The following is a 23,317-nucleotide window of genomic DNA, read 5'->3' as shown; positions in this document are numbered from 1 at the left end:
CACACACACACACATACACACACACACACACACACACACACACACACACACACACACACACACACACAGGCACAGCTGAAACCTAAACCTGCTAAAACTCCTCTTCAGCAGCGGAGCAGGAGGCAGAGGTGTGAGAATGTGTCGGGTTCGCTGGTGTATCCGACTTCCCTTTTTAAATCATTTAACGAGTTTCTATCTCGCTCTTCCTTTAAAACACCATCCCTCCATCCATCTGTCCCTCTCGCTCTATTCCTCTCTCTCTCTCTCTGTTACCCACATGATACCAGCAGTTCCATCATCCCATCAACCTTTCCTTTCCATCCACCACCGAGAGGAGCTTCAGCAAACGCTCTGACGACGACGGCTCCACCACCAAGCCTCTCTTACCTTCACTACAAACTCCACCTGCCCACCACCGTCCCTCAACCCAACCCCATCCAATCACCACATCCATCCATCCGTCCATCCATCTGTCCATCCATCCATCCATCCATCCATCCATCCATTTCTGTCTCTCTCGCTCTCTTACCTGCGAACAAACTTGGAGGTGAACTTGCTGAAGATGCCGGAGGCGGCGGGTCGTCTCTGTTGGCTGTTGCCGTGGGAGAGGGAGGGCGAGGCAGGGGGGCACTGATAGGGCGAGCCCTGCTGGTCCCGTGCCCCCCTCTGCTGGCCCAGGTGGAAGGTGTTGCGGGTGGCCACCCCCCGCGGGAAGTTGGTGCGGTCCGTCCCCCCGACGCTGATGTTGTGGGCTGAGGGGGAGGCGCCGGGAGCCCTCTGTGTGGGGGCGCTGTGAGATTGAGGGTTTTTCCAAACCAACCCAAAACAAAACAACAAAAAAAAAAAAAGAAATGAAAGAGAGGGAGGGAGGGAGGGAGGGAAGAACATCAAGTTAAACCTGTTCTGGCCAGAAATGGAAAGAAATCAAAACAAAGGCGAAATGAAAGCCAACAGATTCAACTCGGGCCTGATTTACGACGAGAGGGCCTGCAGAAACGACGAAGCTGAACTGTGGGTCTCGACCCGTTTACAGGGTCACGGTTCAAAAAGGTCAGGTCAAAAAACTACAGCTCCGTTCAGTTAAACTGACATGTATTTGACCGTTAACAAAGGCTGAGTACGATAGCATCTAGCACCGGCCTGACTCTGGCTGTTGTGTCATCTCTACTGATGAAACATGTTGCCTGCAGATAAGGAAGAGCAGGGGTGATTATATCTGCAAACCAATCCATACTGTCCATAATCCTCTTACGCTTAGAGACAGTTATCTTGTCATGTCTTAACCGAGGATTAAGACACAGGTTTTGATTATCATTATTGGAGAACCTCGAGGATCAAAAATATACTTAAGACCCACCCTGCTTATATGCGTACGTGTACGTGTGTGTACGTGTGTGTGCGTGTGTTTTCAATAAAAACAGTGCGTCTACTCGGTACAGCTGTCCTTCTCGTACACCTCTCGTGTAAATCTCGCCCGGTTGTGGCTTTCATGCCCAAACACATCAAAATACCCAGCGTGGCACAACCACCCCCCCCCACCCCCGGGTCAGAGTCAGATGCCAATCAAGCACGGGCAGCGCCAGGAAGCAGCTACGAACGCCAAGACGACGGGCGCGGGGTTTGGGAGCTGGACGAGCTAAACATTAGGATGAGTCATTTCCACGAAACTCATCCACTCATCGCTCAACACATACGCACGACATCTGAAATTCAGTGCGCTTGAACACGGACGCGCCGAACGGCAGGGAGCTAATGCGAAGGAAACGGTTAGGAACTGTTGCCTCTAAGCGAATCAAATCCAGATAACGGGGCCTTACACGAACATAATTTTGCAGTTAAAAATCGGCCCTTCGAAACCGAGCTCTCCAAACAGAGACGTCGCAGGGAACCGAGCGAATCTGCTCGACTAAAATAGGTCGGATTAGACAAGTCATAGGGCTCTGACTCTGTCCAGGGTTATACTTCCACACGCCAGCATTTCCAAAATCAACATGTCATTTTCCTGGCACAGACTGTAATTACACCTTTCTTTCTGTAGACTAGTTTTTTACGGCCGTCTCTACATCCCTGGTCAGATTTTTTCTTTACGTATCACATTTCAATGGTACTTACCTTTCACTGAAACAAAAAGAAAGCTCATCTCTAACACGCATCAGCAGTAAATTAACTGTGTTGTAGGAAGATGATAAATAACATGGCAGATACATGGGACATGACATGATTCATTCCTATAGGAAGAGAAAGGTCATGGGTGTGGTCTTCAAAACCTATCTGCATTGTGACTGGCTAAGACAAACACACGTCACTGGCGTCAAGGTCGCGGTGAGCGGTACTGTGCTCCTAGAGTTAGAACAAGTGCACATACAGGAGAGACAAAGGAGAATCTGTAACTGGTTGGGGGGAAGAAAAAGAAAAAAAAAATCCAACACTGATAGGCTTACAGCTTGCAGCTTGCCTACAAACACACATCTATGTTTGGCTTATCTGTGGTTGCCACAGCAACAGCAATGGACCTTGACTACACACAACACTCACAAGTTACACGGCAACCACGTTCCAAATCACGGCACATACACAGATGTGTCGATATGTACCATATTACTTATTTCACAAAATTTCAAAAGTAATATGAATACACACACGCACACGCACACACACCTTTGGTAGTATGTACATTAGAGTAGCCATGCACGTTCTCTCAATCGATAGTCAGCTATCCGTGAAAATGTCGCAGACACAAGAATATGCGCACATGTGAAAGCATAACTCATAAAGCATGCTTCTCTCACATTTCTGTGTCAGTGTCTAGCAGACATTTTCACAGGAGGGGTAGGGTCGCAGCCTCCGTTTTTGTTGGGTAAAAGAGAGAACTCAGTCACACTAAGCACTAAGACAACATCTAATTAGAAATCCATATATACCCCTACGGTATATATAGGACTTTGGAAGGGTATACGTGTGCACACTATAAAGGAGAGAGGTAGCAGACAGCGAGTTAGGATCTTCTAAGAAGAGAAAGAAGGAAAATCGATGCGTTTTTGGGCAGCAGTACCTTCTCTCAATGGTCCCCAACCACGTTCGAAACAGGCCAAGCTGACTGCATGCAACAGATCAGGCCTTTAAACCACCGTTCAGTTTGAGCAGCGTAAAAGGGATTAGCTAACCTTACTCATGCATCACACAGCACCTCAGTCCTCTATTCAAAACACAGCAATGTTTTAAAAAAAAACAAACAAACAAACAAAAAAAAAGAGCTTGAGCTTGAGTGTGAGAAAGGCGCAAAGCGTTTTTTTTTGCTTCAAGGCTTTGAAGGGGAATCCCAGTAGTGTGCTTGGCTGATGTGTGCTTTTGTTACATGAAGATGTGTGCTTTTGTTACATGAAGATGTGTGCTTTTGTTACGTGAAGATGTGTGCTTTTGTTACGTGAAGATGTGTACTTTTGTTACGTGAAGATGTGCGCTTTTGTTAGGTGAAGATGTGCGCTTTTGTTAGGTGAAGATGTGTGCTTTTGTTAGGTGAAGATGTGTGCTTTTGTTACGTGAAGATGTGTGCTTTTGTTACGTGAAGATGTGTGCTTTTGTTACGTGAAGATGTGTGCTTTTGTTACGTGAAGATGTGTGCTTTTGTTACGTGAAGATGTGTGCTTTTGTTACGTGAAGATGTGTACTTTTGTTACATGAAGATGTGTGCTTTTGTTACATGAAGATGTGTACTTTTGTTACGTGAAGATGTGTACTTTTGTTACGTGAAGATGTGCACTTTTGTTACGTGAAGATGTGTGCTTTTGTTAGGTGAAGATGTGTGCTTTTGTTAGGCGAAGATGTGTGCTTTTGTTACGTGAAGATGTGTACTTTTGTTACATGAAGATGTGTGCTGTCATGGTCGTCCCAACAGTTGGCGACCGGTGTCGTTCTGTTGACACGGTCAGGTTCTCATGCTTGTGTGTGTGAGTTTAGCTGTTTTTAGTTGGGTTGTGACACGTCTTCCTGAGAGCGGCGGTCTCTCGGTTAGGCAACCGGGTCTAAGGAGCTAAGCCATGTGGTCATTTTATTTGCTGGTTGTGTAACCGTGCTGTTATTTGCCTTGTTTGGTTAAGCAAAGGCAGGTACGTGGTCATGGAGCTCTCGGGCAGGTGTGTGTGTGTGTGTGTGTGAACGAGTGCATGGCCGGCTCTCCGTCAGGCTGTGGCGTTAAGCAGAGTTTATGCCTTTCTCTCTTTGCCAGATGGCTGGATGAAGATGGACGCATGAGTCTCTCTTTGTTGGGTTATTGCGAAATTAGGAATGTGGTTAATCTGGCAGTTAAACTGTGTTGTGTGTGTGTGTGTGTGTGTTTATTAAAACAGGGTTGTCTGGCTGTTAGGCAAGTGTGTGGTGATTAACACAGGCCTGTGTGTGGCCCGTAGGCAGCTGTGTGTGTGCGTGTGTGACCGGGCTGTGTGAAGCTCTCTGGTAGTGAAACACTAGGGGTCTACACATGACGTGACTGGGTGTCATTCTGAGTTAAGGAGCTGGAGCTGGGGGAACCAAATTTTAAGGGTGGGGGGGGTGTGGTGTCAGGCAACTCGGGGGGGGGGGGGGGGGGGGGGGGCATGTCGACGAGGGGAAGCCCCGACCGTCAAAACCGACTGACTGTCTCTCTCCCTTACTTCCAGAAACGAATTCTCATAATCCTTCTTAGTCTCTCGAGCTACCTGTCGGTCTTAATTTCGTTTCAATAAAAACAAGAAAAGAAAAAGAAAAGACGAAAAAAACCATCACTTCCCCCGTAACTACGGTATTCCTTCTCTCTGTCTGCTTCCTGTTGAATGTTTATGAAACCTACCATGTCCGCATTAAAGCAACGACCAAAACAGCCCTAAGCAGCCCTACAACAGTTTGCTGGGCTTAAGATTTACCATGATTCATAACAATAACTGTAAAAGGTAAACAAACAAACAAAAAAAAAAAGCTTTTTTTTTTTTTTTTTTGGGTGGGGTGGGAGATAACCCCTCCGCATTTGCTCAACACCATGATGTCATGCATCGCATCCTTCCAGGAAACGTAAATCACTCTCTCCTGGCGACACACCGCTAAAGCTTATCCCGCGGCCCGTATTTCTTTGTGTCTTTATCTGTGTTTCTGTCTCTCTCTCTCTCTCTGCGGCGGAGCCCCAGGTGTGGGGCTTGACTTGCCTGGGCCGGTGTGCGTGCAGGTCGGTGGGACAGGGGTGAGCGGAGGTGGACAGGGACTTGTGATGGCGGGAACGGGAGGAATAGGAGGATGAGGAGAGCACAGCGGCCGCGGAGGCAGTGGAGGCGCGGGAACCCGGAGTGCTCAGGCTGAAGAAGGGGAGAGAGAGAGAGAGAGAGAAGGGAGAGCGCCCCCTCCCCCGAACCCGCGCGCACACACATGCACACGCGCACGCATACACACGGTCGTGTGTGCATGTGTGTAGGCAGGGAGCAAGGAAAGGGAGAGCAACTCATTAGAAGCCACACTTAGCACACTTTGTTGAGGGAGGGAGGGAGGGAGAGGTGGGGGAAGGGAAAGAAAGAGAGAGGAGAAAGGGTGTAGAGAGAGAGAGAGAGTGAGCGTTGTTTACATGGCACACACAAAGGAGCATGCGCCTGAGCAATGAGTATATACACAGAGAGAGACAGGGGAGAGTGGTACGACAGTCAGAGAGAGAGAGAGAGAGAGAGAGAGAGAGAGAGAGAGACAGAGACAGAGACAAAGAGAGAGAGAGTACTGACTACAGAGAAAAGCACAAAGGAAAGACACAACCATACTTGCAAGGAAAACACACACACAAGTACACACATATACACAAACACGCACACACACACACACACACACACACACACAGAGCAGTGTGTGTAGGGATTAGTTGGGTTTGCGGTGGAGAAATAACAGACTATCACCTTCCTGAGAGGCAGTGAGAGAGTAAGCCTATTAGAGGCAGACTGCAGAAAACCTTAGAGCAGAGTCAATGGTGCCTTTTCTCCTCCAACACAAGCCAAACTAATCCTGTTAAAGCAGCACACACACACTCACTCACTAACACACACACAGAGACAGACTGACGACAATGAGACAAACAAAACAAAAGAATATTCAAAACAGAGAGTGGAGACAGAGAGAGAGAGAGAGAGAAGCCAAAGAGGGACAGTGACACAGTCAGAAAGAGAGAGAGAGAGAGAGAGGGAAGAAGAGAGAAAAGCCAAAGAGGGACAGTGACACAGTCAGAAAGAGAGAGAGAGAAAGAGAGGGAGGGAGTGAGGGAGGGAGGAAGAGAGAGAGGGAGGGAGAGAGAGAAGGATAAGGAGGAAAGGGTAGGCTGGGATAGGGAAACCAAACCAAATACAAAGCATTCTACAAATTCAGTCAAGCTCATGAGGAAAAAAAAAACAAAACAAAAACACACACACACGAAAACAAATGAAGAACTCTACTCAAGAGTGCAGCACCTACAAGGAGCATTAAAAGGTTATCACACTGTATGCATTACACACACTACACACACACATATACACATGAGCATCACTACAGTGAAAACACAAGGCTTTGTGACACACAATATGACCAGAGGGCAGAAGCACCTGCGTGACTAGGAGTTTGACACACAGTACATTCTCCACAGAGGAACCAGTGCTTCCTCAACTGAAAAAAGAATGGGAAACAAACTACGAATAGTTCATTACGGTCAAACGCATCCTCTCTGACGTCTGCCCACAATCAGTTAGGTCCATAAAGGTCCGTCTGTGACGAGGATGCGATTCTATTCCTGTCTGTTGTGAGGGTCTGATTAGACGGCACCATACCTCCAAACTGCACGAGGAGGCACTTTCAAATTAAATAAAGCCAGAATCATATTTCAGGATTTTAAAAACTGTTGGGTTTTAAAGACGCCGGGTTCCAGCGCGCAGAATGTACTGTGTTTCTTCACTCTGTAAGCTTATTATATAAACAGCATAAGGAAAACGAATGTCACGACCGCACGACCCGCCGTGGCGCGGAGCACGCGGGCGTGTACGCGCGTCCTACAAAATGTGTGTGTGTGTGTGTGTGTGTGAGAGAGTGGTCAGGGAGATGGGATGGGATGGACGAATACACGTCAAAAAACCGGAGAGGTAACGAGGGATGGCGGGTGCTGAGGGGGAGAGCGGCAGGATGGACGGCTTGTGGATGAGAGGACAGACCGGGGGGGAGAAAGCAGCGAGTGTGAGAGGAGGCAGGGGAGAGAAAAACGGATGGGAAGCCGGGCTGAGGGGCCAACTGGAACTGCGTGCGTGCGTGTGTGTGTGTGTGTGTGTGTGTTTGTGTCCTGCTTTGTAATCCTGGATGAGGGATAATGTTTTGCCAGGGAGTTGTTCTTTTGGCTGCGAGAGGTGGGCAAGAGACAGTTTGGGCTAAAATGCTTTTGGACGTCAGACCTAGAGTAAGTCAGGTTAGACATCAGTGGGCATACAAATGACTGACTGTTTTCGGTGTTGCTGTGAGTAAGATATTGATTAATGAGGCTTTAGTTGGGACACAATCCTACAGTGTGTGTGTGGTCTAAAAATACCAGCGGCGTTGTGTGTCTGGGTCTCTGTAAACCACAAACGTGTGGGTATGTGTAAACTTTGAATACGGTCTTAACGCAACGTAATGTATCTCTGTGTGTGTGTGTGTGTGTGTGTGTGTGCGCGCGTGTGTGTACCTGTCTTTGCCGTTCTGTACTCCCAGCGTGGATCTCTCAGTGACGGGGGAGTTTCTACTGCGCCCGGTGCCAGTGGACAAGATACTGTTCTGTAGATCAGACACACACACACACACACAGCATTAGCACAGCTGAAGTGACAGTCGTTTGCGGGGCTCTCGTTAGCATTAGCGTGTCTACCCCTACAGGGCCTGTCTTTGCTCACTACCTTAACTGTGAATGGGCCCTGTTTACAGGAGGCCTGAAAACTGCTTTCATCACTCTTTTGGGAGGTGAATCTCTCACACACACACACACACACACGCTGGGGGGGGGGGGGGGGGGGGGGGGGGCTTTGCTTACAGTGGAAGGCGTGGAGCTCTTTTTGCGGTCCCCAGTAACGATGGGACTGGGTGGGACTTTGGCGGAGCTGCTGGAACCCTTCCTCCCAGCATCCTCTGTGGCCTGTTTGTTGTCTCCTTGAGGTCCTTTGTTTAAGTATGAACCAAACAAAGTGAGAGCGAGAGAAAGAGCAAGAGAGAGAGCGAGAGAGAGAGCGAGAGAGAGAGCGAGAGAGAGAGCGAGAGAGAGAGAGAGAGGAGGAAGAAGAGACAGAGAGAGAGAGAGAGAGAGAGAAGAGGAAGAAGAAGAGAGAGACAGAGAGAGAGAAGAAGAAGAAGAAGAAGAAGAAGAAGAAGAACAAGAAGAAGAAGGAGAGAGAGAGAAGAAGAAGAAGAAGAAGAGAGAAAGAGAGAGAGACAGAGAGAGAGAGAGAAGAAGAAGAAGAAGAAGAAGAGAGAGACAGAGAGAGAGAGAAGAAGAAGAAGAGGAAGAGAGAGAGAGAGAGAGAGAGAGAGAGAGAAGAAGAGAGAGACAGACAGAGAGAGAGAATTCAGATTTAGTTGGTCTGATGCAGAGCGACGTAAGGGAGAGGAATGAAGAGCAGGTCAAAGGTCAAACCCGTCTCATGACTCACTTTGATCCGTTGGTCTCCGAGGCCTCTGATTGGATGACACACTACGCTGTACCTTGTGAGGGGGTGAGGGGGCATTGCTGTTTGTGAGGTCGGGGCGTGGTTTCAGCTGCACGTTGACTCCCTCGTCCAGCTGAACGTCAAACACATCAGACGATCCATCAACACCAAGTCACGTCGTGTGTGTTTATGCACATCTGTGGTAGACTGCATGTGCTGTGTGTGGTTTGCAGTATTATTGGCCAGCACAGTTCCTAAAATGCGTGTGTGTGTACCTCTGAGTTTCTATAGTCCAACAGCAGGTAGGTTGCCATGACGTCATTGTATTTTTGGTTCACCAGTGAGTCCTGGATCTCTTCTTGAGAATAGCCCATTTGAAGCATGATATCTGAGCAGACACAAGGACAGCGTTAGAGAGGACGCACACACACACACACCGTGCAGAGATTCTCTGTCAGACACACACCTGTTCTCTTAGGGTCCTTGTAGTCAGGCTCAGGTTCAATGTAGGGTTTCAGCTCGTCATCCTCATGTCCGACATTCATCCAGCGATCCTTCATTATCTGCTGCTGAGAGCAAGAGCAGAGAAAGAGAGAGAGAGAGAGAGAGAGAGAGAGGAGGGAGGGAGAGGTAGTAGGAGGACAGAAAGATGAAGCAGAGCACGGTACAAAAAAGGGAAGAAAAAAAAAAAAAAAGAGTAAAAAAACAAACAAACAAACAACCAAAAACAAAACAAACAAAACCAAAAGGAGACAGCACATAAAGCACAGCAGTGGACAGAGGGAAATCTCAACAGAAACACGGCGGGAAAATCCCGACAAATCAGCTGCTTTTCAGGGGCTGAGACGAGACGCTTTCAGAGTGCAGGACCGGTCTGTTGTCAGGGACTTTCCATTCTTCTTCATTTACTAATGCTCTCGATGCCATTAGGTAGTGCAGTGGAGATAATGAACGCCATTAGGTAGTGCAGTGGAGATGCTGCAGCAGGTCAGGCTAAACTCACCTCCAGACTGCCTCTCTTAGTGGGGTTGAGGATGAGGAACTTCTTCAACAGATTCTCACAGTCTGTAGACATGTAAAAGGGAATTCTGTACTTCCCCCTCAATACCCGCTCACGCAACTCCTAAGAGACAGAGCGGGGAGAGAGAGAGTGAGAATAAGAGAGGGGGGGGAGAGAGAGAGAGAGAGAGAGAGGGAGAATAAGAGAGAGGGAGCGAAAAGGTGGCAGAGGTAGTGAAATACAAAATGAGTGAGAGAGACAGAGTTGGAAAGAGGGAAAGAACAGACAGAGGGGGAAAGGAGGTGGCAGACAAAAAAGAAAAAACAAAACAATCAATAAATAAATACAAACAAACAAACAAACAAATTTAAAAAAAAAAGGAGTCACGAGTACGAAAGAGACAACAGGCTGTTTAAAAAAAAAACCCAAGCGACGGAACGACCTTCACAGGTACACGTGAACAACGTAACGCCACTGCTGAGTCTGCCCCACACTTTTCTGTTCTCTATCTCCCCCCCCCGTCCTTTCCTCTACACCTCCGTCACCTTCAGGTTCTGTCCGTCGAAGGGCAGGGAGCCGCTGACCAGCGTGTAGAGGATCACGCCCAGACTCCAGACGTCCACCTCCGGCCCGTCGTACTTCTTGCCCTGGAAGAGCTCGGGGGCCGCGTACGGAGGGCTGCCGCAAAACGTGTCCAACTTGTTCCCCACCGTAAACTCGTTACTGAAGCCAAAGTCTGCGATTTTAATGTTCATATCAGCGTCCAGCAAGAGGTTCTCAGCCTAGAGATAAACAGAGGAAGGGGGGGGGGGATTATTACAGTATCTGAGGAAGAGAGTTTTTGAGTGGAAGAGCTTGAGAGTGGCAGACAGTGGGGTGAGAATGAGATACGTAAAAAGACAACAACAACAACAACAACAACAAAAACAAAAACGCGTTCCGCAGCTTTGTCTCTCTTTCATTTTCACTTTTCTTCCGCACCTTTCTTCCTCTTCCCGTTTCCAAGTGCTCTGCTCTGTCTTTCATATCTGTGCTGTCTGTTTTTCCCACTGTTTCTCTCACTCTATCCTTCTCGTCCCTTCCAGGTGTTTTTCATAACTTAATGAGTTCTTTCCTCTGCCTCATCTCCTTCTTTTCTTTTCTTTCTTTTTTTTTTTGAACTGCGCCGTGTTGATGCATCAGCACCCTCATCTCTGCCAGTAAAATGTTTATCCACCAACTTCGCCGAGCTGGAAGGCCGCGTTGCCAGGCAACAGATGCTGGGCGCTAACTCCTCGGTGAGCGCGGAGTTAAATATTACCCTGCGACACGGCTGAACTTTCACAACATTCAGCTGACAGCTGCTAACACCGATCATGCCGAACCACCAAGCAGAAGAGAGAGAGAGAGAGAGAGAGAGTGTGAAAGAGAGAGAGAGAGAGAGAGAGAGAGAGAGCAAGCCAGCCATCTGCCAGGATATATTGACAGTAACCAATCAAATTACAGACGATGCCATGCTTTTTTTTTTTTTTTTAGCTTTTCCACTAGTAGACCAAACACCTTCAATATGAGCGACAGGCAGCCCTGCATATGAACCTGGTAATAGTCGTTTATGCTGTTAAAAAAAACAAAAAAAAAAACGAAGGAAGTGCAGCTTAGTTGGTGGCGCGAGTGAGAGGGAGTGCGTAGGCTGGAACGGTGACATCATTCCCTGAAAATAAAAGAGTTGTTGTAAACTGAGCCAGTGTCGGCAGTCTTTAGCTTAACGCGCTAGCACTTGTTCTGATTTGTCCACGCAGTGTCGTGCTGTACTGGCTCGCCGGATTTCGGTCGGGTCGTGCCCGTGTACGTGACGCGCACCTCTGTCAGAGGCGCGCTAAAGCTTACGAACCGTATTGAGAGTGACGGCTAAAGTTGCTGTAATCTTATCATTATTCTTAATCCTATATTTTAGTGGCAGTCTGGTAACCATTATCTGCCTCTTCAGGATCACAGACGTGTGGCAGCTGAAATGGTTTGTGTGTGTGTGTGTTCTAAAGGAGATTCTGTCACATTCAGGATCCTATGCTGTTCTGTGTGTGCATGCCTGTGATCTGAAAGGCCATAACCTACAGGCGGTTTTAACAGTCTGGGCAAAAAGAGAGAGAGAGAGAGAGAGAGAGAGAGAGCTTTGTGGTAATCTACTCTTGACCAGAGTTACAGAACTGAAAGAACCAGACTGTGTGTGTGTGTGTGTGTGTGTGTGTGTGTGTGTGTGTGTGTGTGTGTGTGCATGTGTGTGAGAGAAAGAGAGAGAGAGCGAGCGAGAGAGAGAGAGAGAGAGAGAGAGCGTGAGTCTGCGTGGGGATAAACTTTAATCTAATGCCTTCTAACACCAGGTTTCTCGAGATGAATGGAGGGGGAGTAATAAGCAACCAAGGCAAAGTGACTGTGATTAACGTGAAAGTTCAAAGTTCAGACTGACAGGTCTTTGGACCAATGAGGCATGGAAATGGAGGCACGTGTGCAGCGCATTGTCATGGAAACGGGGTGGGGCGAGTATGTTATTGTAGGACTGTAAAACCGAGAACAGTTGATAAGGGTATGTTTCAGCGCTCTGTAGGGGCAATACAGTTAAACCAGAGGCGAACTTCTCTTTCTGCCAAATAAGGTAATCCCGATGTACAACTAAAGAGTCACATAGTCAAGTATGTGTGTGTGTGTTGGAGGAAGATCTTAACGTGTAATCAGAGGATTTCCTGATTCATTTAGGTGATTGTAATGCTTTCACACACAAATGCACTGAAGAGTTTAAGTCCAGATCTGGGTCTGGAGGAGCTTGTAATGTGTGTGTCACATGTGCGTGAATTTCCTGAAGTCAGAACACATGTGGCCAACACACAGGATTCAGGCAAAAGATTTTATCCTCACCTTTAGGTCCCTGTGGACAATGCACTTCTGATGGCAGTACTGCACAGCAGAGACAATCTACAGAGAGAGAAAGAGAGAGAAGGAGAGAGAGAAAGAGAGGGAGAGAGAAAGAGAGAGAGAGAGAGAGGTTACTGAACTACAGAGCCAGGGTAGTGGATGGACGTGAAGTTATCTAGGTCGCACGAAGGACCTGAACTAATCTAATGGACACATTAAGTAATTAAGCTGTCATCCACGCATATGTACACAACAGAACTAATGAGTGTGTGTGTTATGTCTCTCTCACAATTCCCTCAGAGACAGGAAGATACAGTCACACACAGGCAGGCACGCGCACACACACATACACACACACACACATAGAGACATACTCACACATACTCTCACTCACACACACACATACACATACAGACATACTCTCACACACACACACCCCTCCCCTACCTGTCTGAATTTGGCACGGGCTTCCTTCTCTTTCATCCTCCCGTGAGCGACGAGGTAATCAAACACTTCTCCTAGGAGAGAAAAGAAAGAGAGAGAGAGAGCGAGAGCGAGAGAGAGAGAGAGAGAGAGAGAGAGCAGATATTGGAAGACAAGAGGGAGGAGGAAGGACAGGCATGAGAAATAAAGAGGGGGGGGGGGTGAAGAAGAAAGGAAAGGAAGTGGTAGAAGAGAGAGGAGGGATGCATCAGAGAGCATGAGATTATCTGTGCAGGGTGTTTAAAGTGCTCTGAAAAAAAAAAAAAAAAAAAGAGAGAGAGAGATCCTGTGTTTTTGATAAGATCTCAGACGACAGGGCTCAGCTCCCTCTGCCCACTAACCTCCGCTGGCGTACTCCATAACCAAATACAACGTCTTCTCCGTCTCGATCACCTCAAATAACTTCACTGCAGAGAGAGAGAGAGAGAGTTAGTTAGGAAAGACAAAAAATACCATGAGTCAAAACTGATCAACATCATCAGTCAAAACAAACAAAACGTTCTTGGAAGGGAGGGTATACACACACACACACACACACACACAGGTCAAAAGAGGAACAGGCGACTACCCCCCACCTCAGCCCTGACCCCCAATCACAATCCACTCTCAATGGGAGAGAAAAAAAAACAAAACGAAATTCCAGTCGTCCGATGGAAGCCCTACTCAGAAATATGGATGTATTACAGGCTGTCGGGAGGAGCCTGAGGTGAGCTAATCCTTTTCCATGTAAAGCGCATTAGGGTTCGGAATAAATCACATCCATCTCACCTGTTTGCCTCTGTCTACACAAAGCAAGTACAAACACAGCACGAGTCTTAATGCAACTGTGGACAAAACGTCAACACTTCATCAGTAATACCTTCCTAAAGGGATTCCAAACTGAAGCACTATAACCTAAACATACGTTTCTCCATAACAAAACTGTCAGCTCAAGCTATGCACGAGGTAAATCAAAAGAAAAAAAAAAACCCTTATGACTTCACTGAGGTTTAAATGAGAATATAAATGGTTAGAGCGCCGTACAGGTGGTTTGATTATTGGTTGAGGATTTCCGTATGGTCAGAAGTGGGGTAATAAGGTCTGTTGGCCTGGCCTCTTGATCAGGCGGCAAACAGTGGATCACTAAAGAGGGTGAGAGTACACAGCACTCTCTCTGTCTCTCTCTCTCTCTTCTTCTCTCTGTCTCTCTCTTTCTTCCTCTCTCTCTCTCTGTTTCAAGTCTAGGTTCTGTCTGGTGTTTATTAGAGAAAGGCTGAAAAGAGAAGCACATTGGCCTTTCATTCCTTTCTTTCCGAATGCTCAAAGCGCGTTGGGGCTTTCGTTTCATACTTAAGCTTTGAAATTTATGAGGAAGAGACGCTGTGCTAATGAGGAATCGTCTTTACCGAGGCCACTGAGGGTGCACACACACACACACGCAGAGAGAGAGACACACACACACACACACACACACACACAGAGACACACACACAGAGACACACACACACACACAGAGACACACACACACACACACACAGAGACACACAGAGACACACACACACACACACACAGAGACACACAGAGACACACAGAGACACACACACACAGAGACACACACACACAGAGACACACACACACACACACACACACAGAGACACACACACACACACACACACACAGAGACACACACACACACACACACACACAGAGACAGACACACACACACACACACACAGAGACAGACACACACACACACACACACACACACACACACACACACACACACACAGAGACACACAGACACACTAATAGTTTTTTACTGGCACACACTCCAAGGCCAGTGAAGGTGTGCACAAATACACTACTAAAGACACCTACAGTGTCTATCATGTCCACACACACACACACGGATTTACCAACAGTGTCTAACGCTAACCGTGACACATACAGGATTAACCACAGATTGAGCGTCACTGCAGATGCGAAACCGGTCAAATGAACCGACTGAAGCTCCAGTCGACTCAGAAAAAAACCTCACTCGCTTCACCCACACTCATCTACTCCAGACCCGTTCGCTCGTGTTTCTCAAAAGACTCACTCACCTATGTTTGGGTGATTCAAAAGCTTCATGATTCTCACTTCCCGGAAGAGCTGAAACAGGTGAGGGAGAAAAAGAACGGAGGGAAGAGTTAAAAAACAAACAAACAAACAAACAAAAAAGGTAGAAAGAAGACAGCAAGAACTAGCAAACAGAAGTCTATTTTGTAGTCAGTGGTGGCTGAATGACAAGTCTCAGTAACTCATGTTTGATGCGCTGTCACAGTACAAGGGAACAGTAAGTCTTAATCACGGCGGTTTTGCAGTGTAAAACGAGTTCATCTTTACGTGACGGATTTGAGAGACAGCACGGGAGAAAAGTGGACCCACCCAGGCTCTCACAGCCCAAATCAGTCATCTATGCTTCCTGTGATTACAACTCTTCTCCTCCAGAGATACACAGAGGAACTGTCTGAGCAGACAGAGGGAGGGAGGTGGGGAGGGGGAGAGAAAGAAAGGGGGCTGGTAGACTGTGCCGAACACATTTGCAGACTTACTTTTTGAAGACTGGAAGAGTTCAGCTGCGTCTTGTCTATGATCTTCACCGCTACCTGAAAACCCAAAGAGAAAAGGGTTCTGAGCACAGCTGAAGTAGCACACACACACACACACACACACACACACACTCAAACCCACACATACACACACACACTGTCTCTTACAGAGCCTTACACATCATGCATATCAACACAGCAATGGCCTAGATCTTTAATGCTGGCAATGCATCTCAATATGAAAAGCCATGACTCATACATTTCTGATTTGGGGCCATATCCTACACTCACTGCATGTGGGTTTTGTGTTATGGTAACTTGGAAGGCAGATTGGGGGACTTATGTAATGAGAACTAGAATCGTGTTGCAGTAATCAAACCTCACTTGGCAGATGTACCGCGAGAATTTAAAAAAAAAAGAATTTTGTATTCGGACAACGTGCTCCGCTTGTCCTCTAGGCGAGAAGGAGACTCAGTTAGGGTGCGATTGTTTCTGTCTCGTTCCTTTTTTTAGGGACTCGCGACTCTCACTCCCTCTCTCTGTTGTTCTCTCCCCTACACTCCTCTTTCTCACTCTCTCTCCTCCTCTCTCTCTCTGGGGGGGGGTTCACAAGGAGTGTTATGAGGTTGTCAGGTGGTGTGCGGTCACACGCTGACAGAGCCTACAGTCCACACACTCACACACACACACACACACACACCACAAAACAGCATATGGGACTCGGGGGCCCAACTGGACAAACAAAGCAAGTGACAAAACAACAGTCTCAGATAACTCCGCTAACCGTTGCCGTGGCGATGCCGCGAAACGACAGCAAACGGACATTTATCAACTTTTTAACGAAACCTGTGAGTGTTTGGGGTACGGTATCTGTGGAATGCGAGCCCAGACTGACAGAACAGCTGGAGAGATGGAGGGATGGATGGATAGAGCGCTAGCCAGGGATTGGGTTACCTCTTTGCCCGTTAGGACGTGTCGGGCCAGTTTGACCTTGGCGAAGTTGCCCTTTCCGATGGTCTTCAGTAGTCGGTAGTTGCCGATGTGAGGGGTCTCGTCTGCCGTCGTGGCGACCGAGTTCCGGCACCGCGGCATGTTGGGGCGGCCACCCGCTTTGGAGTCGGAGTGGGGCTGTGCACGGGGAGAGGAGAGAGACAGAACGAGAGAAAGGAAAAAAAAAAAAAACAAAACAAAAACAAACATTACTCCCCAGTTCACATTTATACATATTTTAGAGGAGACAGTGAAAGGGTGACTTCAGTGGCCATGGTCACACACCCCCCCTCCCCCCTTTCCACAGCAGTGTGTTTATAGTCATGTTTATACAGGCATGTGTTACTGAGGGTGTGTGTGTGTGACACTTCTCATCAGGGATCACAGAGGAGGGCAGGCTCCAGAGAGATGAGACCTGATTCACAACACACACACACACACAGAGATAGAGAGAAAGGAAGACAGAGAGAGAGAGAGAGAGAGAGAGAGAGAGAGAAATACTGACAGAGAAGCGGCATCTTTTACTATCCTGTAAGCTATGTCCTGTGCTTCACACTTCAGTTGAAATATAATGGTTTTTGTGTGTATCACCAAAAAGAAAAAAAGAGAGAGAGAGAGAGAGAGAGAGAGAGAAAAACAGAGAACTGACAGCAGATCAGAGGGGAAGAAAAGAGAAAAGAGGTGTGCAGAGAGAAAAAAGGAAACAGAAAGAGAACGAATCATTCTAACAGAAAAGCACAGCGTTGAACACCACAAAAAAGGGTAATCTCATAAGCGAGCATTTGGTTCAGAGATGTTTTTTAACTCCTAAAACCTCCCCTAATCTCACAGAATCAGCTCCAAATCCAATTCCAAACTGAACTAAAATCCCAATCCATCCAATTTAGCACATTACAAGGCCACAGAAACACACAGATTAGATTAATGCTGGCCCATCTGGTGCACAACCTGAAACAAACATAACACATACATACACAGGCTTGCAACTGGACGGATACACAGAAAGGCTGAACACTACACAAACACACAAGTGCTCATGTGGGCTCTTGTGATCTCATAATCTCCACACTACAGATGTGTTTAAATTAAGAAACTCACTCAGCGTAATCTCCTGCTCTCTGTGATGGACATGCCCTCACTCAAAGATTAACACACACACACACACACAAACACACACACAAACATAAACAGGGCGTAACAGATGCTATTACACAGTGGTTTTGTTCTTTCTTCATACCACACACTAAACCAGACACAGAGGTTTGGTAAGGATGATATTTGGCAACTATATGACACTCCAGGTCTTCAGGGCAAATCTCTTACTGTGTGTGTGTGTGTGTGTGTGTGTGTTTGAGGTTGTGTCTCTCCAACAGCTGACCGCATACCAAAACACTGTAGTTGGACGGCTACATCTTCAAAGCCTAACTTGATCAGAGTTCAAAGGAGTGCACTTAAGCTTGACGTCATTGTCTAAAATGGTGCATGCAGAAAGATGCATAAAAAAAAAACCCTAACATTCACACACACACACACAGTCACGCATGCACAATGTTCCTTATACCCTTAAAAAAAAAAAAATCACACACACACACACACATCATTGTTTATTTTTTTAAACTAGCTGCACATGATGTCTGATCAGGTCGCTGCTGCGGTATGAGTGAACAGTTAACCCTCAGCGTGAGAAACACAAGCCACAAACACACATGCCCACACATGTGTCTGAATGAAAGACTGTCTGTGTGTGTGTGTGTGTGTGTGTGTGTGTATGGTTCACAGGTACAGTGAGCCAAGACAGACAGCAAAGGTCAGAGCATGGAAAGAGAGAGGTAGAGATTGACAGAGTGCTGACAGGCAAACAGAGGCAAGAACTTCTGGCATTAGAGGGTATCACACACACACACACACACACACACACACTGTCACACACACTCTCATTCTCTCTCTCTCTCTCTCTCTCATGATTCCGAGGTCCAAAATCCTGACACTTGGGCATAAACACCAAAGAGTGCTGACACCTTGTAAGTCTGAGAGTGTGTGTGTGTGTGTTGTGTGTCCGGGTGTTGAATATGCCCATGTCATTTTACACTGCTGATATAAACATAAACCAGGCTGGTGTGGGTGGAAGTTACATCATCGCCTTGCGCATGCGCACCCGCGCACACACACACACACACACACACACGTATGTAAAAAAAGAACTGTATCCAACACTTAACAACCCAGCTGACTGTGTGGTGCACATCTAAAAGAAATCTTTACCTTCTTAACCCGCTTCAGAGGCACACATACAGATAACAAACCTTCTTTCATTCTTTTTCTCTCTCTTTCATTTCGCTCTCCCCTTTCCTCACACACACACACGCACGCACACGCACACACACACACACACACAGAAACACACACACACACCCACACACAGACACAAAAGCAAACAGGCTCTTCCCGCCCCCCTGGCTACACGCTGTTTCTTTCTCTTTCTCTTTCTCTCTCTCTTTAAACCTCCTTCCTTCCTCTCATCTCTCCATCTCTCTGTCTTCAACAAACATCTCTTTCTAAACCTCCTCCATCCATTTTTCCCTCCCTTGTGAGAAATCATTTCCTTTCTTTATCGCTGAAATGCGGTACAATAGCGCGTACGATTCTCTGCTTATGTCCACTTTAACAGTCTTCCACATGATCCCCAACAGTCTGTGGTCATAAAAAAAAAAAGTCAAGCTGACAGCTCCTTCCCTGGCTATTTTCCCCTGTCTACTTCTCCTCCTCCACTGGACACCAGCCTGAATCCTCTACACGCTGATTTGTCTGTCTGGTGTTTGGTAACAATTGGGAGGTTTGGAGAGTGGCTAAAGAGGAGCTGAATGGGTTGATTTTAAGGGGCGGGGGAGGGGGGTTGAGATGGTTTGGCTACTGGAACAGTGACTGCAGTGCTGTGCTGTGCTGTGCTAAGCTCCTCTTGAGCTAATCCTTCAGAAACATAGCATGGCAGGGCTGGGCTAGGCTAGGCCTGTTCTGACTTGGCTCTCATTAGATGTGACCTTCCCCGCCGTTTCTCAACACACACTTCCCATACAAAAAAAAAAAAGTCTGCTGTGTGTGTGTGTGTGTGTGTTGGAAACAGTTGGAGCACAAAACTTGACTTCAGTCTAACGGCTGAAACGTAGACATAACGCAGGGGACGCTGTGTCGTTCCTTTAGGGAAAAAAAAAACAACAAAAAAAAAACAGACGCTGGGTCGTGATTGCCGCGTTGCCATGGCGACCAGTCGTATGCTGTGAGCGGCCCTCACGCTATCTCGCACCTCTCTTTTCTTCTCCTTACAATATCGCTCTTGTTCTTCCTCTCTCCTTCTCCCCTTGTTTTAAAATGAAGCCCTCTCGTTCTCCTCCTCCCGTCTCCCGAAAACACAACGCACCTGAACGCTCGATGTTCTCTTCCTCAAAGCGTCGAAATTACCCACGAGCATGCACGTTCACACAGACACAAGGAAGCAGTCACAGGCAGCGAGAGTCACGATGAAGGAGCACTAAAAATACCTCACCACCTACACGCAAACACACACTCCCACTCTCTCGCTTGTTCTCTCCCGTCTCTCTCTCATACACATTAACAGTTTATGAAAAAAAGAGTCCTATTCCGACACAAACCTCGATGCATTTTCATAAAATATCCAAACAAATCCACAGCAGCATAGACAAAGACAGGCCGGCATGCCCTCACACACCCACATGGCCTGTCTAAGTTTTGTAAATCTGGACAAGAAGTGCCCTGTGCTCTGATACACACACGCACGCACACAGTGCCCTGTGCTCTGATACACACACGCACGCACACAGTGCCCTGTGCTCTGATACACACACGCACGCACACAGTGCCCTGTGCTCTGACACACACACACGTGCGCGCGCGTGCGCGCGCGTGGACACACACACACGCACACACACAAACACCCACACAGTGCCCTATGCTCTGACACTGACACAAGCACACACACAGTGCACTGTGCTCAGACATGCGTGTGCACGCGCACACAAACACACACACAAAGTGCCCTGTGCTCTGACACACACACGCAAACACACACAGTGCCTCGAGCTCTGACACCAGGCTGCTACGCTGAGTCGCAGTTTAATACCAACACTAGCATGTATGCATAAGCTCACAGAGCATGGGCAAGAGAGAGAGAGACACATGGAGAGGAAGAAAGAAGGAAATGAAAGAAAAAGAAAAACAAAGAAAGAAAGAAAGAAAGAAAGAAAAATGAAAAGACAGACAGACAAACAGAAAGAAAGGTTGTGTCAGTGAGTGCTACTGAACACTGCCTGTCCCGCAACCACAGTTTGGAACCCAAGAGAGAGGAGTATAAACAGCATGATAAACTGAGGGAAGGATGGATGAATGAACAGAGTAAGGGGGAAGAGAGAGAGAGAGAGAGAGAGATAAAGGAGCCTGTAGGTAAAGCATCAGGGTATAAATATCACACTGCGTCTATTTCAAACTGAGCACGGCGACAGCAAGGACACAAATAGAGAGCAGCTGGACACGCTCTCTCTCTCTCTCTCTCCTCATTCCCTTCTCCTTTTCCCTCTCTTCTTCTAACCCCCCCCCCGTCCGCTTCTCTTCCTGTGTCAGAAAACTGTCAACAGCTTACAAATAAACTAAGTATGCACAGCCTCTGTGACAAGCAAAGCCTTAGGGAGCAAGTATGAGTGACAAACAGCATGAGAGAACTCAACATCCCACACACACACACCAACATACAGTGGACATGTATGTTTGCACATTTAAAACATCTCAGGAGGGCGCCCTTCAGCACACAATAACTCTGTGTGCATGTGTGTGTGTGTGTGTTTTTGTGTCAACACCTTCCTGTGACCGTTTTTTTCCAACACAGAAAGAGAGCGAGACAAGACAGTAATGTGACAGAGAGGTAGAGACAGAGAGAGGGAGACAACCACAGGTAGAGACAGAGAGTGAGAGACAACCACAGGGCCAGATTAAGCTAAAGTTGAAATTAATAAGAAAAGTATCTGAGACAAAGATTTCAAGAACTGATAACAGGAGCATCAACATGATCTGCCAGACTGTCTTCTAACCCCAACCACATTTTCTCATTCTCTCTCTCTCACACACACACACACGGGCTATTTTAACTGCAGCCTTTGTGAGAATTCGTTAAGAGAGACCGACTAGGGGAAAGAGAAAACGTAAAGTGTCAAAGCAAAAAAAAAAAAAAAAAAAAACTAAAGGCAGCCTCACGCCCCCCCCCCCCCCCCCCCCCCCCCCCGAGAAAAAAAAAACAAAAAACAAAAGTCAGAGAGATAAAATTCCAATTTAAGACAAACTGACCATTGAACGATTGGTCAAAACAGGCAGCGCTGACTCACCTCTCTCACAAACGCCAGAGTACACACACAAAAACACACCTGAATGACGTAAGATACACAAGAACAGAGAGAAGGCCATGCCACTCCCTCCAGTCATCTTCTAATCTAGCTCAACCGGAAAGGCCTGTTTAAACACACACACACACACACACTTCTCAGCACAGTGCCTTGTGTGGGACTTTGGCTGGCTTGGTGGGGTTAGAGCTGTTGTACAGTGAAGCAGTGAAAAAATGCGAAGCACTGTGTAATTATGAACCCTGTTAAACTAGCTGAAGGTCAGAGAAAAACTGAGAGAGAGAGAGAGAATCCGCAGTTACCCATGATCCCGTTCTGCTCTCAAACACGAATGCATTAGGGAGGGAGAGGTCTGATCAGTGGAGAAGTCAAAGCTCTTTATGGTGGCAGCTCTCAAGGGGCACAGGCCTGGTCAAACGTATTCTCCTACGCCCCTTGTTTAATAGTTGCTTTTTTTTTTTTTTTATTAGATGAAAGCTACCCTTGGCTTTATTGGCAGGTTTTACTGAATGCTGCTGTAAGTATAAACTAGCCGCGCTGAAAAGGATAGAGTTCCAAAATTGGAGGGTGACAGTTGGCTCCCCCACTGCCAATTACAGGAGGATGTTCAGTCCCTGTTATTCATCTGAAAGAGAGATGACTCCGAGCTTTGGTTGGATTCCTTGACCCTGCCCCACCCAAGCCAACCAAACCGAACCAAACCCATCCCATCCCAGCGCAGCCATAGCCAATGTGGCGGTGTTTCTTTGTGTGTGCGTGTGGTTGCTCTCGCTACTGACTTTAGCCAGTGTGTGTGTGACTGTTTGTGCTTGTGTGTCCCTGAGTCCTCTGATCTGCATGTGAAACGAAAAAAGGAAGGGAGAGAGAGAGAGAGATTTTTTATTATTATTATAAGTATTTTTGGTGGCAGATTTTTGTGTGTGCGTTTATCGCTGGAATCCCTGGTGAATTGGAGAGGGGGGAGGGAGGGAGAGAGAGAGAGAGAAAACAGCCCCATCTTCTTAGTTTGCTAGCAGTGAACATCATTTTGAGGGAGTATGTGCGAGAGAGAGAGAGAGAGAGAGAGAGACTGGAAAAAGAACAGAGTGATTGTGGGCTGTTTGCTAGTGCTGGCATTCACACTAATCCTGCTTAGCATATTGGCTTAAAGCGCGGGTCTTTTGGGGGGGGGGGGGGGGGGGGGGGACAAAAAAAATCATATTTATCCACTGTTCCACTTACCTCTACATCTGTCTGGTGTCCAAATTAGACCACTTACGACTGTAGCCACATAACACAAAACAAATTCCGTTGTAAGGTCTAAGGCTACACCCAAACGAATGGAAAAATAAGATAGGATCCAAGCCAAAA

The 23,317-nt window shown here is 47.1% G+C and overlaps 1 protein-coding gene across 4 annotated transcripts in view; it reads right to left on the bottom strand.

Moving 5' to 3' along the window:
- Positions 1 to 23,317, bottom strand: part of mark2b (MAP/microtubule affinity-regulating kinase 2b) — a 35,886-nt gene that overhangs the window by 7,021 nt on the left and 5,548 nt on the right. For all 4 annotated transcript variants that reach the window (XM_030779467.1, XM_030779468.1, XM_030779469.1 and 1 more), the window contains exons 2-16: positions 16,530 to 16,703; positions 15,579 to 15,632; positions 15,087 to 15,135; positions 13,347 to 13,412; positions 12,970 to 13,040; positions 12,526 to 12,582; positions 10,182 to 10,418; positions 9,640 to 9,759; positions 9,103 to 9,205; positions 8,912 to 9,024; positions 8,640 to 8,769; positions 8,027 to 8,151; positions 7,685 to 7,773; positions 5,175 to 5,321; positions 530 to 790 (exon numbers count right to left, since the gene is read on the bottom strand). In XM_030779467.1, the coding sequence (XP_030635327.1) occupies positions 530 to 790; positions 5,175 to 5,321; positions 7,685 to 7,773; positions 8,027 to 8,151; positions 8,640 to 8,769; positions 8,912 to 9,024; positions 9,103 to 9,205; positions 9,640 to 9,759; positions 10,182 to 10,418; positions 12,526 to 12,582; positions 12,970 to 13,040; positions 13,347 to 13,412; positions 15,087 to 15,135; positions 15,579 to 15,632; positions 16,530 to 16,703 (1,796 nt within the window). The remainder of the gene's footprint in view (positions 1 to 529; positions 791 to 5,174; positions 5,322 to 7,684; positions 7,774 to 8,026; positions 8,152 to 8,639; positions 8,770 to 8,911; positions 9,025 to 9,102; positions 9,206 to 9,639; positions 9,760 to 10,181; positions 10,419 to 12,525; positions 12,583 to 12,969; positions 13,041 to 13,346; positions 13,413 to 15,086; positions 15,136 to 15,578; positions 15,633 to 16,529; positions 16,704 to 23,317) is intronic.

This window comes from Chanos chanos, chromosome 7 (assembly GCF_902362185.1).
Source record: "Chanos chanos chromosome 7, fChaCha1.1, whole genome shotgun sequence".
In the NCBI taxonomy this organism is placed as follows: Eukaryota; Metazoa; Chordata; class Actinopteri; order Gonorynchiformes; family Chanidae; genus Chanos; species Chanos chanos.
This window is presented reverse-complemented; position numbering and strand designations above follow the sequence as displayed.